Here is a 16,964-nt window from a genome sequence, read left to right on the forward strand (position 1 = left end):
GACTATTGTTGTGTGATGTGGTGTCTGATTGCTGCTGATATCTGATAGTGATGTGCTCAGAGAGGGACCAATGGTGGCATCTAGTGTTAGAATCCTGGTTGGGATGCTGGACGTGGACAGTTCTGGAAGTTTTACTTCAAACTATTTTAGTAGGGGTCCTTTGACCTCAGTATCTTCTCCAACACAACTGTATAATCTGAATTAGAAACACTGGCGAAAAATCAGCTTTTTATGTACAGTTATATAAATAAATATTCATCTAGCAACCATTCTTTAGAATCATCCTAATTATGGGACCTCATCACTTAAGCAGAAGGTGAGGTAGTGCTTTGCTTCAGATATTACATGAAGGATGCCCACAGCTAGCATATAATTCTGCTGATGAAACTTTACGTGCACCTCTTGCCCTTGGAGGCATCCCAGTGAATGGCTTTGCTCATCAGCAGTGCCAGCTGTTTCCTTTTGCCCTCTGCGTGTCAGTGGGAGGTTCTGCTGAAGAAGCAAAATCCATGAATGAAATGAATTCAGAAGTGGGGTCGTGGTGGAGTAAATCAGTAGGACGCAGTAGAATAACTGTGCCCAGCTATTGCCCTGAGCTGCTCTTCAGCATAATATGTTATGGTCTGAAGTACCAGCAAGGGCGTCGTGATACAGTCCATTGGTACAACAAACCTCTGAGGTGCAGCTTGGCTGCTGCCTTTTAGTGTGTGGACTTGCATTTTTGGGGAAGGTGCAGGAGACAAATCAGATCCTCTGCATCACTGATGGATGTTTTGCACGACTTGAAGCATATGCAAGTTTGCAGGAGCACAAAGCAACGTGAGAATTTCATCTCTAATGAGTGGGTGATGCATTCAGGTGGTGGTGTGCCACGGAGGAAAGTGAAATAAACAGAAAAGGGTATTGTGGAAGTTTTCTAGAGAACTGAAAGCACTTGCAGGGGGCTTACAGAAGTCAATGAGATTTGGGCTCATACGTGATGGACACCTGTGTTTTCTCCCGTATGTTTCTAGATTAGTGATTGCAAAACCTGGATCTTGCTCCTCTGTGCTGTTTCCTGTCTGATCTCTTTGTTCAGCTCATATTTTTTCATACATCCATTTTACTTCATTAAGCTCTGAAGCTGTTGCCCAACATTGGACTTTTTTTTTTCTTTCTTCATTTTTTTTTTCCCCTTTGGCTATCAATTTTTTTTTTCTTGGACTGCTTTCCAAATGTACTCCATTCATCACTGAATTGCAGCACCTGAAGATGGATGACCACACATCATTCATCAAAGCTGGTGCTACCAGGAGGTGAGCCATAATAAGCTGTAAGCAAGCATACAAAAGGGAAAGAAAAGCTGTTTCTATAGAGAAGGTAACTGCTTTGTTCACTGTTGTTCAAGGCCTATGAACAAAACAGTTAACAAAGACAGGAACCGTGCCTCCCTGCTTCTCCCACTCAAGCTTGTATTATTGAGCATCGCTGATTTATTTCAGTAGGTCTTGACTGGGAGAAGTGAGTGATCTGGGTATAAATGAGTGGTTTACGTGTCGATGTGCTGAGAGATAAAGGATGCTACAATTTTCTCTAAACCCTGATATTCCATTTCAGGCCTATATTGCTAAGAGTCCCTCCAGTCTGATGGCTCAGTGGCACACCTATGCTTTTTGCCTGTGCCTTCCTAAGGAAGGGTTAATGATTGCCTTCATCGTGTGCTGCCAAACACCCTGTTGTCATGCAATTTAATGTGGTGTGAAAGTTGCCTAATAGAATAAGAGCAGACTTAATCCAATGAGACATTTGCTAATAAACTGCTTTACTGTATATTAGGGAATTTGCACTGCGTGTTTGTGATGAGTATGTGAATATTAAATGTGTTCCAGTGTCTTAATTTAGACGTGCAGGAATCTTGCCATCTCTTGCTATGACTTTGCTGTGGTTGGTAGAATGGGAGCTTGCTTCAGAGCCCTTGCTTCTTCAGCCTGATTCAGTGATTCTGCTTTTTCCCCTCACTGTGGGGCTTTTATCAGTGACAGCACCACAAGCAGGGACCGTTGTAGCAGAATCTTCCTTGGATCCTGGGAATGTGGAAAGATGCAGATTTTTCTCTCCTTGGCTTGCATAGCAGAGCTGTGTTCTCAACCATCAGATTCGTAACTTCTCTTTGGGGCTGCACGTGGCTTTCCTTCTCCTGAGCTGCATGAGCTCACCAGACCAAGCTGTCCCAAACTCCCATCCTTTGAGTTCCTGAACTGCCACTGGAGGTCGGATCTGAAAGCTGCAGTTGCTCAAGAACACTTCTTGTGAATTCCCATTGTGCTTCGCTGATTGCCTTTGTGCAGGGGATGCTCCAATCAGGTTCCATTCCTGATTGCTTTCCCACCGCGCTGGGCTTAGCAGCTCAGCAGAGACCTGACTGAAATTTGAATATTTGGAGTTATTTTTGGATCTTAGATTGCTGTGGGATTTGGGAGCTGCTTTGCACCTTTTCATATCTGACTGTGGGGACGTGACATAACCAGACAGTAGCTGACAAGAAAGAAAGAAAGTAGAGAAGTGAGGCCACGTGCCATCTTCAAACGTTTTCATCTGATGCTGATGATTTGTAGGGTGATCTTAATGTAAGAATCCTTAATTAGTTGCTAACTTAGTGCAGGCCTGAAACTTCAAGTAATTAAGATGATGGGAAAGTGTGTTTGCAATGTATTCAGTAAGTCAGTCATTTCACATGTTTTTTGTGATGGAAGCTGTGGGGTTTACACTCAGTATAGGACTGATGGGTGGAGAAAATCAGATTTGTACTCTTCCTTCTAAAAACTCTTAAAATATTCAGGAAAGGCAAATAGAATGTACCAGTGGTTTGTTGAGGGGAAGAATGTCAACAATATGTAGTTAAAAAACATCTCTTTGGCCATGTTTAATTGGTTGCAAGATGAAGTATTTTGTTTGATCTTAAAATTGTCAGATAGCGGTGATGAGAGGGACAGTTGGTGCAAGGAAATCTGAAAGTTTTGGAGAGCTAACGGGGTAAATGCAACAGCATTTAGGGCTGTTTGCGTTCTCTGCATTTCTATTAGGTCATGTTTTTGTGATGGGTGATAGAAGCTGACGGTGGAATTGGGGCAGGAGGATTTTTGGACTGGAGTTTTTTCCAGATACGGCTGTTCCTGCTGTGTGCTCAGTGTAGGGGCTCTTTGTGGCTGAGCCTTAAAGCATCGCTGTTATCCAAACCATGAGTGGTTTGTTTTCCCACTGAACTGCTGATTAATGGTGTTTATGGGTGAAAATCTACTAGAAATCCTTGACAATGACTCTTGCTTCATATTAAGGTAAGCTGAGCGCAGAAGGATTCCCTATAATTAGGTAATGTCTATTAGATTTAATTAAGACTCCACCTACCACCAATATTTCCCCACTAGAGCGTGTCCTGTAGTACAACATCTAAACGTTTCTTGAGCACAAGAACTTCAGGCTGAGTGTTAATAGCATTTAGACAGCAGAAGCAGAGTGTTGTGAGCTCTGAATGTGATCTTATTTACGACTATAGATCCTGCAGTGCCCAGAACTGGTGCTCCAGGTAAAATACATGGGCAAGGTGGGAGCTGTAATGGCTCTCCTGGGATTGCTCCTTTGCCTTATCAAAGTTGTTTTGCTACTGAATGTCCAATAGTGGGAAAGTTGATTATCTTTTTATGTGTGTGGTGTTCAAAACGATACGGTCGTGGATGTTTGCAGTCCATAGAAGTCATTGATGTAGACGTGGAGTTTTAATTCTTTTAGCAGGAGTAGCAATTTACAGAGGCAGTGGGCGAGCTTCTGGGGTCAGAGCAAGGGAAATGAGTTTGAAAGTTTTGTCTTTAGCAGTGAAGGGAAAGAAATTGAACCCATCTACTGACTTTGCCTGGTGCTTCTCACCTCCCCATCAGTGCTTTGAGGCCTCTTATGTTATAGGGCAGGGCAGACAGCAGCACAGGGAGGCTCAGTGAGCTGCCTTAGGCAGCACAGTGTGTCAGCAGCTGTTGGTTAGTGGTTGTTTCCATCTGTAAAATGGCACAGCTTTATTTGTGGAAGTTGTAGCTGTAGAATGTTTAAAAACTCCCTTGGAGGGCCTGTTTGCTGGGGTGGGAAAAGACTCAGTGCACAAAACAAACTTGAGCTGTGCCTTCCTCCTGAAGGGAGGCTTTTTTGGATGCAGTGAGTCTCCAGGTCAAGGAATTATTTTATTTCACTTTAATGTCTGACCTTGAGAGTTTCTCAGGCAAAGCATCTCTCCAGTCAATGCGTATTTCTCTTTTATCAGAATTAATGAAAGACTGCAGGAGATGATACAATCTTACTAGATCATTGAAGATACAATGAAATTGTGGAGTGCTATTACTTGCAGACTCAAATGGAAAATTGACAAATCTGCAGTGCCCATTGCCTCTAATTCATTACGCTCCTGTTGGGCAGCAGAGGGTGGGCTGTGACTCCCTTCAGGCTCTCAGAATTGTGTTTTGGTGTGGCACAAGGCTGCTGACGTCCGGTCTTTTTTTCTTAGGGAGTATAATTGTCTTTTTGCAGTCTCATAACTGTGCAGAAGACATAAAGGCTTCTGCTGTCCAAAGGTGCAGTAATTGCCCTGACATCTTCAGTTACCTGATGATACACAGTCCTGCAGCTGATTACTGCTGCTATGGTGGAATTAGAGGGACTGGGAGGAGGAGAAATATTTCCACTTGAGCTGTTTGGTAGCTGTTGTCACCAATCCATGTGCAAACTGAAGTGTGAAATGTTGTCTTAGTATTTCCTACACAGATTTTTTTTCCACTGGAATTGGGTCCTTAAGCTGTGCAGATTTGTAGCACGACAGCCTCATGCTGGAGTTCTTTGCAGCCCATGTGTTCGTAGCAGAGGAGGAGAAGTGGAAGCAGAAGTGGCTGATGCAAAGTGAAAGCTGTGATGCTGCTGGGACTGAGGCTTTTTGTCTCCAGTGCATCGAGCGTTCCTGGAGCTGGGATCTCCTCTAAACTCCACCATTTATCTGCATGGTTCATCTCATCTCTGCTTGGTACTCAGCATTCACTGAAGGTGCAGGTGAACAGAGAATTAGGTATGATGTGAATCAATACTGCAGTCTTTTTAGATAGATCTTCATCATCAGAAACTTTTTTTGTTTCAGGATGTTTCATCATCCAGCACATCTGAGAATCACATCCCTTATTAACCTGTTTTGTTGGTTGGTTTTTACTGCATTGGTTACGGAGGCCAACTTGCATCACTTATTTGTGCCATTTGGATGCTTCCCTTTAATTTAGATTTATGGAAAGCAAATTTCTGCTGTTTCCTTCTTTCCTATTGCTGTTAAGTTTCATTACTGTGTACAGTTACAGATTAAATTCTAAGGAGGCATAGCTGTCCTCTGGTCAGTAGTGAGGCTGCAGTTTGTGTCCATCCCCAGGAGGATCAGAGCTCACCACTGAGCTGCTGTTCTGGGGTCACCTGGGCAGAACAGTTCCTGCCTTCTGCTGCTGCTTAACATTCACCTGGGAGAAGTGAAGGTTCCCTCTGAAGGCCGATGTCTGAAGCAGAGCTCAAACCCTGCTTGTGTATGCGTCAGGAGTCGGAGGGATGCACAGAGTTGGCAGCTGAGACCCAGAGTCACTCTGCATGTCAGCTTTGGCTCTTCACAGTTGTGTGGCTTCAGCTTCTGGAGATTCAGATGGAGAGAGCAGGAGGAATAGGGTTGCATGGCTGGTAACAAAGCCATAATTAAAGTTTTTGCTTGATTATGCCTCCATACACTCACCCTCCTGGATGCCCAGCATGTTCTGGGTTTATTCACGTGGCTAAACAGGCAGGCTTTCAGCCTTAAGATCCATTGAGCTCCTGCTCCTGGAAAACGTAAGGTTCCCTGAGAATTCCTTGGCTTTGTTAGCTGCTGGCACTTAGAGCAAAAGCCTGTCTGTGCTCCTAGAGGATTTATGATAACAATCCCATGGTCTCTGTTAAACGGTGAGGTTAGAAATGATACTTGAGGACAAGTTGCTGTGCTCCTGGGGCATCAGCAGCAGCATGCTGCTCCATCAGGCCGATGCTCGTGCTGTGCTCAGTGTGCTGCATACCCAGACACAGCTCCTGCTGGAGGGGTCTGAGAACAGAGCAGCTCCCACCAGCAGATGTTCACCAAGGGAGCCGTTAAGGGCAGGCGATGTCCTCCTTGCACAGCATTTGTCCTGGGTTGCTTTGCTTTGTCCTGCAGGAGCCTTTTTGAATCGTTGATGGGGATCTTTTTGGGAAATTAAGCGACTGCCTGGGGTTGAAAATATTTTCTCTTTTTAGAATGTGTTTGTACCAATGCCCAAAAGGGAAGAATATTCTCTTGGCATTATTGATTGCAGTGTGTACGTTCTTTTGGCTAGGAAGATAATTTACCATTCCATCTTCTTGGCTAGATAGAACTGATCGTCAGACTCTTTTCAAACTGACATTTTGCTGCTCCAGAAAGAGAACAGCCAAACTCACAGATGCTTGGGCAAAGACCTTCTGTGTTGGATGGACAAGAAATGAAAATGAAGCAGAACACCCGCTCACTTTATGAGCTACAGCATTTTGTTCTTAATGGTGTCTGCAGTTGTTGCAGTGTGACCCAGAGCCTCTTCAGTCCGAGCCAGGAGATTGAGTGCTGCTGAACCTGGAGCTCAGAAGGAACATACGAGGTCAGCAGGATTGCCTACATCATGGCTGGCTTTTCTGAGGGCACTGGCTGTGCCTTGCACTGCTGTGATCTCACCAGCTGTCCTCCAGGGGAACAGGCTCAGAAAGCAGCCTGAGAATTTTTACATTCGTTCCCACATCTTTTCCACACTTAAAGTTGTTTTTGAGCATCTGTATCTGTTTAAAGTTCTTATTCTTTAAGACACTTTTATTTTCCCCCCCCCACAGCATGCAGCAGAAGAACTAATGGTGTGAATATTGGGGTGTTTACAGCACGCCCGGTATGCTGATAATTGTTTTTCATCAGCTGCATCACATGCAGCATTGAGTCCCCCAGCAACTGGATTTCACACCCCTAATGACTCTTTCTGAAGAAAGTCGTAAATAACCCAAATCTGCCAACTTTTGAGTTAACGCTGCTGAGCCTTACTTGGTTTGTGGCCAATCTTGTTGCTGTTTACTCAGAATATCAGATCTGATTTGCTGAGAGGTTGCTAAAATTTGGTGAACCTTTCTGATAATTTGTGCTGTTCTTCTGAGTTTGTAATAATAAGACCAGAGATACAGCTGCCAAAGTTTGCTTGTTTCTCTGTTATCTGAGGAAGTAAAGGCAAAATGTGCATGGAAAGGATGTGATAGGAAAGCTGTGAACTTGGGAGTTTTCTACTTTTTTTCCATACACTGGAAAAATGGCATTTATTGAAATCTGATGCTTAGTTCCTGTTCATAGCTTGAGAGCCATGAAGGCCCCATGTATTTGAAATGGCTGTGCAGGCTTTAGGCCCTATAAATAATACTTTTCTAGTGGGAATTCACCCAAAACTCATTTTAAATGAGCAGAGAAATCCATCCAGGCTGGAATTTATGAGCCCTGCGACTGTCCCTGGAGACCGTGTTAGTTAATGAAGCCTTTGTCAGTGTCAGAGGTAAGCAGAGGACTCTTGTGGCTTGATGAATTATCCTTGGCTTGGAGAAGGGAAAATGCAGTTGCTGCTTAAGTCATGTTGGCATGGGGGGGGTTGATTGTATCAAGTTAGATTGAGGGCTGTTTGCAAAGGGTAGGTAAACTTCCTGAGAAATCAGGGCGTTGCATTTGTCAGTGGGCAGGAGCTGAAGGGATGCTGACTTTGTGCTGTCTCAGGAAGAAAAATACAGCAGTGCACTGGGTCTGGTTGAGCTTGACTCCAAAAGAAAAGCATCTTGGTTCCAGGCATAAATCATGTCTGCAGTTTGTAGAAGTTGTGTGTTAGAGGAATGCCAAGATGGTCTCCATCTCTTTCCATTGGCCACTTCACCCTGCAGCCACCACGGCTGCTCTGAAATGAAACATCTACTTGTGGGGGTGTCTGTGCTGGGGTTGGGTTGTTGTGGATAAATTCCCTGATCTCTGGCATCTGTTCTTTTATTGTTGTTGACATAGTCCATGAAGCAGTTCACAAGGCAGCCTAGAGGAGGATATTTGTTAGTCACCACTGACTTTAAATGAGGCTCTGTTTCTTGTTTTCCTAAGGCTTTAATATTTAAACATGCACACGTTTCTGAAGGTGGTCTTCTGGCAGCAGAATGCTTGCACGTTGGTTTCATCAAAATTGAGAAAGTTGTTGGTGTGAGATGAACAATCTTTCACTTATTCAGTCTCCAAGGTAGTCTCCTTGAAACTAGCGAGTTCCCTCGTACTTCTGTGTTTACATCAGCCAGCTGTCTAACTGAATGCTAAAGACATGAAATTCAATTCCAGGTCAATGGGAAGCTATTGGGCTTTTCCTCTTGGCACCAGTCGGTAATAAATCAGCTTTGTACATCATGAACTCTCCATCGCCTGCATTGGCTGCTTGGTGAGCAGGAGCTCAGTGCTGGAGGACTTGCTCTGATTCCCCTCTTAGTTTTCCATAGAGCAACTCCTGCTCCGGAGTGCTTCCTTAAGGCAGTCCCCTTACGCCCAACTTTACTTGTAAATTGTCCTGGGGATAGCAAGGGGGGTCAGACCACATCTTGTTTTGACTGTATATGGTGAAGAGAGTGGTTCATTTGATGGGAAATTTCTTTAATAGGTGCCTTCAAATTAGATACAGGAAAAAATCACTGAAGTATGGTGTAGTGTAATTTAATGCTGGTTTAAACGATGCAATCCAATGCATTTTCATTAGATGTTCTGAGACACTTCTCTAGCATTTATGCTTTGAAGGCTGCTGGATTGCCAGCTGCAATAACTATTTTGATTGCAGTCTGAGCTGATGGTGGGCATCCTACCAGAAAAATAATGTGCTCTGTTTTAATTATGGCACCTGCATTCCAAAATGGGAGCCTGCGTCACAGTCTGTGATGTTGCTGTACTTGGTACAGTGGAGCAGGACAATATGCAACAGGTGGAGGTGGGCACACGAGCAAAGGGGTTTGGTGCTGCGACCTGCTGTGCACTTAGCTTAGCAGGTGGTGCTTCTGGCACTGCTTTAGTTTGGTTCCCCACTGCAGGAGCAGAATGAAGCCAATGGAAAACACATTGAAAAGCTCACACAATCAGCGTTGGCCCCCAAGCAACTTAAGGGGATAATGACTCAATAATCCATTTGGCCAGAGATACAGAAGGAATGGGAGATAATTTGTGCTCTTATTACTGCCCTCACCTTCTTGTTCCAGCCCTTAATGAAAACAAGGGACAGTGTTTGCTGCTTTCCTCTCTCTTGTTATTGTATACATCTTTTTTTATTGCCACGCTAAATAACGGTGATGTCAGAATGACTGTTTCGTGCATGAGGCCATTTGGGGATGACTTCATGTTGTCTGCAGACATGATACCCACGCTTTGAATTTGCCTGGGCTGCAGGTTTAGGCAGGAGGTGTGGGACTGGAGGGATGTGGTGCAGGCTGGGCTTCTCCAGGCTGAGGACAGCAGTGCTGGGGCTTATGGATGGCATCTGGGCAGAGCCTTGTTAGTGAAGTTCCCATTCCTTGAATATTGCCTGTGCTCTTACTTACTCAGAGAAGTTGAGGACATCAGATGGGAGAAGTTAGCTGCACATGATGGTTGAGGGGTTGAGAGGAAAGTCATAACTTCTCTGACTGCAGCTGCTTGTAGTGGAGGGCATGTGGAATTTCATGGCATTTCTCATGCAGGCTGTCACTGTAGAAGATATGAAAATTAGCTGTAGAAAAGCTATATATGCTAAAGCTATGATAGGAGTTGCTGCATAAATACTTGATTGAGGCAAACTTTACTTCTTCTTCCTAGGTGTAGCATTAATGGGGACATTTCCGATGTCTAGTGTGAAGGGCAGGATGGCATTGGTTGCCTTCTGAACTGCTTCTTGCTGCTGTTCCAGGGGTACCTCCTACAAAGGAACGTAGGAAGCTCAGGATGTGAAGAGATGGCTGGGTTTGGTTGTTTATTTTTTTCTTTTACAATTTCTGAAAGTCCTGGGTGCCCATGGAAACATCTTCAAACAGTGTGGAATCTGTGGAAAGACTGAGGCCAAACTTCTGCCTCAATGTCATGCCCCTGTGCACAGACCATTCTTCTCTTTAAGCACCCTGTAACTACAATGCATGAATATATGCTTAAGGGCAATTTTGTTTCAGGAGCACTTAATTCCCATTGTCTCCTCTGGGACGTGTGCACTTGCTTACAGGTAAGCAGACATGTAAATGTTGCCCTGAATTAAAATCAACATCTGCAGAGTGGAGTCGTCCTGGTGCGCACTGTGAGCTGAATCCAAGATGCAAAAACCTTCACTCAGAGAGGACAGATCTGCTCAAAATAAAAAGCACAGGCTTTTGGTAACTGATCCCTGGGTAGTGATGAAGCAGTGTGTGGAGGTTAGCTGGGGAGAAAAACCACCAGGTTCTGTTTTCTGTTTTTAGTAAAACTTATCTGTGCGTTGCTTGGTGTTTTTGGGGACGTCGGGGTCTCCATCAGCCATTGTAGCTAAGTTGCACAGTAAAACTGTGGCACTCTCCTTTAATTCTGTGCACAGCTGTATGGGAACTACTGAGTCACGGCCTGAACCTCTGATTGATCACCTGAGGCGAGCCATGAGCCAGCCAGAGGAGCACAGCTGAAGGCAATTCACCTGTGCTGCTGGAAGGGGTGGAGCCAGGCTGCCCCCCTCCTAGACCTATTGAAGAGCTGGCTACCAGTGGGGGAGGATCTTGTCTGGAGATCCCTCCTTCTGGTGTTTTGTGGGTGAGCCCAACATAAGGGTAAGCCTTCCATTTGTTCTCTCTTGTTATCATAGTCCACTTTGCCTAACTCTCTTGTTTATTTTGTGGTTGTAACGTCTTAATATCCATTGATCACACAACAGCAAAATTGTCTGAATCCTAAGAAAAACCTGGAAGCTTTAAATCTGTAATAAACAGCAGCAATTGTTCTTTCAACTTGCGTAGACAATGGGTTTTATGCTGGGAGCTGGGAACTACTTCTTTGCTGACATCAAATCATCTGCCGTCATTGGCAAGTGCATGAATTTTGCCAGCAACTGAACATTTTTGCTTTAATAAGGTTCCAAAGGCAGAGCATGTCAGCTTTCGTTAGTCAGTTCAATCTGTTTGACATAAATATTGGAGCTCACCGAGTTGGGGATGGAATAAGAGCAGTGAGGGAGGTTCGCTTACTGTCTCTGTAAGTTGGCTGAGGGCAGATTGAAGGAGAAGCTGCTGGGCTGGGACTGGCTGTGCTGGCCCCTGGTTGGTGAGGGTGGGTGGCCCCAGTGCTAAGGGTTGTTCAGTGGAGCTGTGATACAGGAGGTGAATGGGATAAATCTCTGTAGGTGTGCTTTGTGAGGCGTCGCTTGTCTGTGTTGCGAGCATCTTTCTCATGGAACAGGAAAAAAGATGTAACTGCTGTATAAAAGATGTGGGATGAGCGTCTGCGTGAGTAAGAAGGATTAGGCTTTCTCTTACAGCTTTCTCTTACAGCAGCGTGTTTGTACCTTATGTAAATCTATTATGTAAATCACTTAGCCTTGTGTGGGGAGATGGATTATAAGTTATAAAACTGCGATTGTTTGTAAGGAATGTGCATTAGTTCTTGGGCTGTGTCAATATAGTGAGAGGGATTTGGTGTCTGCCATCTAATAAAGCGTTACAAATAAAACATTACAGAAGAAAGTTTTGTAATAAAATTAAGTTGCCATTTAGCTCTGAGTCTGCAAGGGGGGAGGGCAGAGATGCACATGGAAAGTGGCATTTCTGCAGTGTTATGCTGGACGGAGTACATGAGTAGTTCCTGTGGAAAGCCAGGAGGGGTTGCAAGCCCAGGATGGGTTTGCCCAGCGTTAGCTGAACAGCTGTGTCATTGACTCAACCTCTGCATGTCCCTTCCAAAGGAGCTGTTAGCCATTCTCCTTCTGTCTCTTGGGATTTCCCAGCCCTTTCAGGCTATGCTGTGTTGGCCAGGCGGCAGCTGCCCTGCTTGTTGCTGTGTGGGGAGGTGAGGGGCAGTGGTGAGTGTAATCTTCCTCTTGATTTTCTTCCAGGTTAACGGGTTTCCAGCTGCCTGCTCCTATAGTGAGTACGGGGGTCGTGCTGTCCTTGTGGCTTGTGAGCGACTACGCAGTCAGTGCTCAAGGCTTCCAGGCAAACTATGAAGGTAAGTGCCCAGTGCAAACCTGTCTTGAATCATGTGTGCATGCTCTTATGGCAGGATGAGAAGCTGAAGTGCGGAGTTTATACCACAAGAAGTGTTTATACGCACATATATACCCATGTGCCGATGCTTAATCTAGGACAAAACACCCGATTCAAATCGCTCACCCTTTACAAGGGGAAATGCATTTTTCTCCTTTGCATTTGTGCTTAAAATCTTAGTCCAGCAGCAACTCCAGAGTGACTGAGGCAGGAGTGGAATTTGGCAGTGGGATCCTCAAGGCTGCAGCCAGTGGGATTTATGGGATTTACAGCAGAGCTCATGGGGAGCACAGAGGAATGCAAAGGATGTTTAGAGGTTGCAGCACTTTTTTTTCCATTCTCTTTGCTTTTTTTTTTTTGTCATGCATCTCTTCCATCTCTCTTGGAAGTCATGAAATACCTAAAAGAACTGTTTGATTCTCGAAGGAGATTGTGGCTGTGTGAGCTGGGGCTGCTATAAAGGACAGGTTAACCATGTCTAAATTGGAGTTGCATTTATGTTAATTATTGAACCTAGAATATTGTCTCTGTCCCTGTAAATGTTTTTCTTAAGTTCTCAGCCTTAATGGTAATTTTTGGTAATGAGTCCTACTGGCCAATTACCCAATGCATTAAACCAAGCAGATGCCTTCATTTAGATGATGATTTGATCTCTCAATGTTTTTTGCACTTGACAATTGTGCAGGTTCAGGAGAATTCTGTTTAAATACTCTCTAATTTCTGTTTAAACACTTTGCTCTGCCTTGAGGCAGCAGAGGCTTTGCAGAGAACAGGGGCTTTTTATTACTTCCAATGGTTGGTGTTGCAGCAGGTGCTGAGAGCAGCCTGGCACTGCTGTGTGCTGTTGTCCAGCTCAGAGCAGGCTCTGGTTGTTCACAGGGCAGAGGAGGAGAAGCAATCTCATCCCATTGATGGGACCTCTGGTAGAAGTCCGCCATTATGCTTGATAAATGCAACAGCTCATGGCTCCCAAATTTGGTGACAGAGGACAGAGCTGTTTTTGTACTTTCCTGACTTTGAGAATTCATTTTTTTTGCCATTTAGTTGCACAGCTCTTTGCACTCTCCATCCTGTTGCTGGTTAGCCTGGTTCCACCAATTGCCCTTTGCCCAGGCAATGCCAGCCATGCTTCTGTGCCACAACTTGTTCTTACATAGGAAGTTCTGCAGATAAAATGTATATAACTTCATTTTCATGAAGCTGTGTTCTCCTTTCTTCTCTGTGGTACCTTCCTGCCTTTGTGCCTTGCTCACTGCTTGTGACCTTGCTGCAGCAGGTGTTCTTGTACACAGCCTGCTCCAGGGCTGCCCTTCAGTCACATGTCATAAATTTGCTAAGGAGGCTTTAAAGCAGATAACAGAATGCATTGCAGGGGAAAAAAAAAAATGGTTTTTCAAACTTGACAGAACCATTGAGTGACACAGAGCAGATGGAGGCTCGCTAAAAGCGTGGCGTTGTGCCTCCCTCCCAACAAGGTGCTCCTATTTAGATTTTTGTTAACTCACGGTAAAGGAGGAGATAAGCCAGCTTTTGATAAGAGGTACATGCTCTGCTGTAGTGCTGTTTCAGCTCGCTGGTAATCCACGACTCGGTGAATAGCTTGTGATTCTATAATTCATGCTTAAAGACAGAACAATGCATCAGAGTCCTTTTGGTAAATGGCTCCTTTATGATCTGCTATCAAAGCACGCTCATTATTTGCATCCTCCCTGAAAGCAGGCATTTGGAAATGGTAACAAAAGATCTCGGGAACCCCTTTTTTGAAGGAAGGAAATACATACATGGGACATTGAAGTGATAGGAAAACATTGCACATAAGCTGCTGTCTGCTCTATCCTGGTCTTCTGGGAGGCAAAGAAGTTGAGGTTAGCTTTATCGAAGTGAAGGTCTTCCTTGTTTATCTAATTAGTATGAGTATGCGTGATGAAGACCATTTATAAGCAATTTATTGGAAGCAACAAACATCTGCTTAGATCTGTGTATATGTTTATTCATTTCTGGCTGCACTTAAGCCATGCACTTCAACTGGGAAAGGGAGCACTTGCATGCACGGGTGGCAGAATGCTTGCACCGAGAACATGTAGAGATGCTACAAGAACAGATGGACAGAGCACATTTCTGGGAGCCTGCAGAGCCCTTTGTGAGCCCCAGGTATTGCTGGTGCCAGAAGGGCACTGGAATCTGAAGAACTGCCAGCTCCAGGACTGCCGTGCTGCAGCACTGCTTGAGTGTGTGCTCCTCTGACTTGTTTTATACACACCTATGCAGTGCTGCAGGATATTCCTGAACTCTCTTTTCCTCTGATTTCCTCATCTTTGTTCATTTGGTTTGCTGTGTGTTGCCAGCTTGTTTGTTTTCATTGTCTGATTCCTCCTGTTCTCCAATCTCTTGATGTTTGTTGTGATTTTTCTTCTTCTATTGATGTCAACTGTTATTTTGAAACCCAGTACAAACACTAAGGATTTTACATTCATTTTCCTGCTGTGGAAGGCGAACAGGCTGATGTGATGCTTCCCCAGCACAGCCCCCTTCTGATGGGTGGAACATCTGCAGCTGGAGGTGGTGCTGCTGCAGGGTGCAGAACTCTGTTAGAGGTGCTGGGGGACAGCTTTGGGGACATGGGTGCTGCTTCCAGCTCTGGCAGGGGTGTTCTGCAGGATCTCATGTTGGTCCAAGTCTGGATTCCAAGTTCCCGTGATGTAAAATAAGGTCAGGATGGCTTCTTGTCATACACACTGCTCTGAGCTTGCAAAGGTGGCGTTCAGGAGCTTCTCTATGGTGTGGTGGATTTGGGAAGACCTCACACATGAGGAGATGTGGCTGGATTGCCAGTACTGAGGTGGATCATCTGGAAGCAGAGTGGGGGCAACTGCTGTAAGATGAGTGAGAGGCAGTGAGAAATGGCCTTGGTCACAAGGGTTTGTTCTTTTAAACAAGCAATTCTTAAGAAGCTCTACTCCAGGACCAGTGTTTTAGAAAATGCTTACATGAAGTGCTTTCATGCCTACAGCAGACTTTTTTTTTTTGTCTTTCTTTTTTTCCCCCTACAGAACTGTCCCTTGAACTCCATATGATTCAGTTAGCCTTGTTCCCCTCCATCTGTGGGGCAATTTCCCTTTGTGGTTAAACACTTCTCAGGGTTCCCAGCCGACCCTTGGAGCCCTGTGTTCCATTTTCAGGAGAGCTGTGAAGCAGCAGCCATCAATAAGCAGAGCACAAACTGCACTGGGATGTGAATCTTGACCACGTTGTCTTGTGAATAATATTCTTGGGGACCGAGGAACCAAAAATGACCGATGCCTCCATTGATTGCTTCCCCTGAAGGATGTCTGAAGCTAATATTAAGGCACATGCCTGCATTACAGTGTGAAATTAATTGCAATCACAGCTGCCACACACCTGATGAATACGCAGTGAGTTAACATTTACAATAAATTGGGCAAGTCTTTTACAATAAGAGGAAATCAATACACATTCCACATCACTTCCTCAATAATACTAATAACACTTCATGATGAAGAGAGGGCGGGTTATTTTAGCTTATTAATGTAGGTATAAAATAACATTACGTTATTATTTGTAAACCATTACCTCTTGGCTGCCTCACTTTAGCACTGAGGGGATGAAAAATGGCAGAGGACTTGAGGAAAGATACCTGAAGCTGCTCTTCATCACACATGACTGAAGAGAGCACTGCTATAAAACACTTCTGCCCTGGCTTTGTGCACTGTAGCCACAGAGGCTGGAGGCGTTTCATGGAATCATAGTCACTCAGGTTGGAAAAGAGCACAAAGATCATCGAGTCCAACCGTCAGCCCATCCCCAGCATGCCTGCTAACTGCATCACCCAGCATCCCGATGCTGTGCCTGGGGGTGTGAGCAAAACAAGGAGGCATACAGAGGATAGATGATGTTCTAAGACTGCTGGTGTTCTTTCCCAAAAGCAAAAGTTCATTTAGAAACTCAGGCCCTGGAATGAACTGAAGGGTTTTGGACTCTGGACTCCTCTGCTTCAAAAAACTGCTGTGTGATGCAGTGAGATGGAACAGTAGGTGAAGATTTTCCTTCCCAAGACATCGCGTTTGATTACAGCTGCAACAAATTTGATAGCTGCAAACACTGAGTGCCTGATTGAAAAGAAACAATTATGCCTAGAAGAACACTGCTTATTTTAAGAAATTAGAAGCGTTTAAATACAGAGGGAAACAACCCCAAGTAAATGGTACTGTTTTCCTTCATAATAAATACCCTCCTCTTTCTCAAGCACAAATATTTCATTCTTTAGAGGGTTGTATGGGGAGTTGTGCGTATATATTTAGATAATGCAGTTTAAAAGTGGGTCCTGTCCATCTTTATCCATTGCTTTTCCTAAATTTGAACAACGTTTCTTGACTGTTGTTCTGGATGTGTCGTCACTGTGCTCTGTGTCTCCCTTTTCCCATCTGTCATTTGACTTCACAGTGGCAACTGCCCCATTAATGGAGTCGCTCTGATTTCTGTCTTTAGCAGCGAAGGATGCAGAGTTGGTGCAAAATGTCCAAATCAGCTTCTGATTGTTCAACTCGGGGCTCCCAGAGGGGCAGAGGGAGCTGCCTGGGGGGGTGCAGAGGCACTGGGGTGACCCACACTGCTCAGGAAGCTCTCAGAGTATTTTCTCC

The 16,964-nt window shown here is 44.7% G+C and overlaps 1 protein-coding gene across 1 annotated transcript in view; it reads left to right on the forward strand.

Annotated features, from left to right (window-relative positions):
• The window catches only part of CSMD2 (CUB and Sushi multiple domains 2), a gene marked incomplete at both ends in the record, with an annotated part of 226,948 nt that overhangs the window by 18,782 nt on the left and 191,202 nt on the right, over positions 1-16,964 (forward strand). The window contains one exon of the mRNA XM_079545965.1: positions 12,156-12,268. Within this exon, the coding sequence (XP_079402091.1) occupies positions 12,156-12,268 (113 nt within the window). The remainder of the gene's footprint in view (positions 1-12,155; positions 12,269-16,964) is intronic.

This window comes from Tetrao urogallus (genome assembly GCF_951394365.1).
Source record: "Tetrao urogallus genome assembly, chromosome: 23".
Taxonomy (NCBI): Eukaryota; Metazoa; Chordata; class Aves; order Galliformes; family Phasianidae; genus Tetrao; species Tetrao urogallus.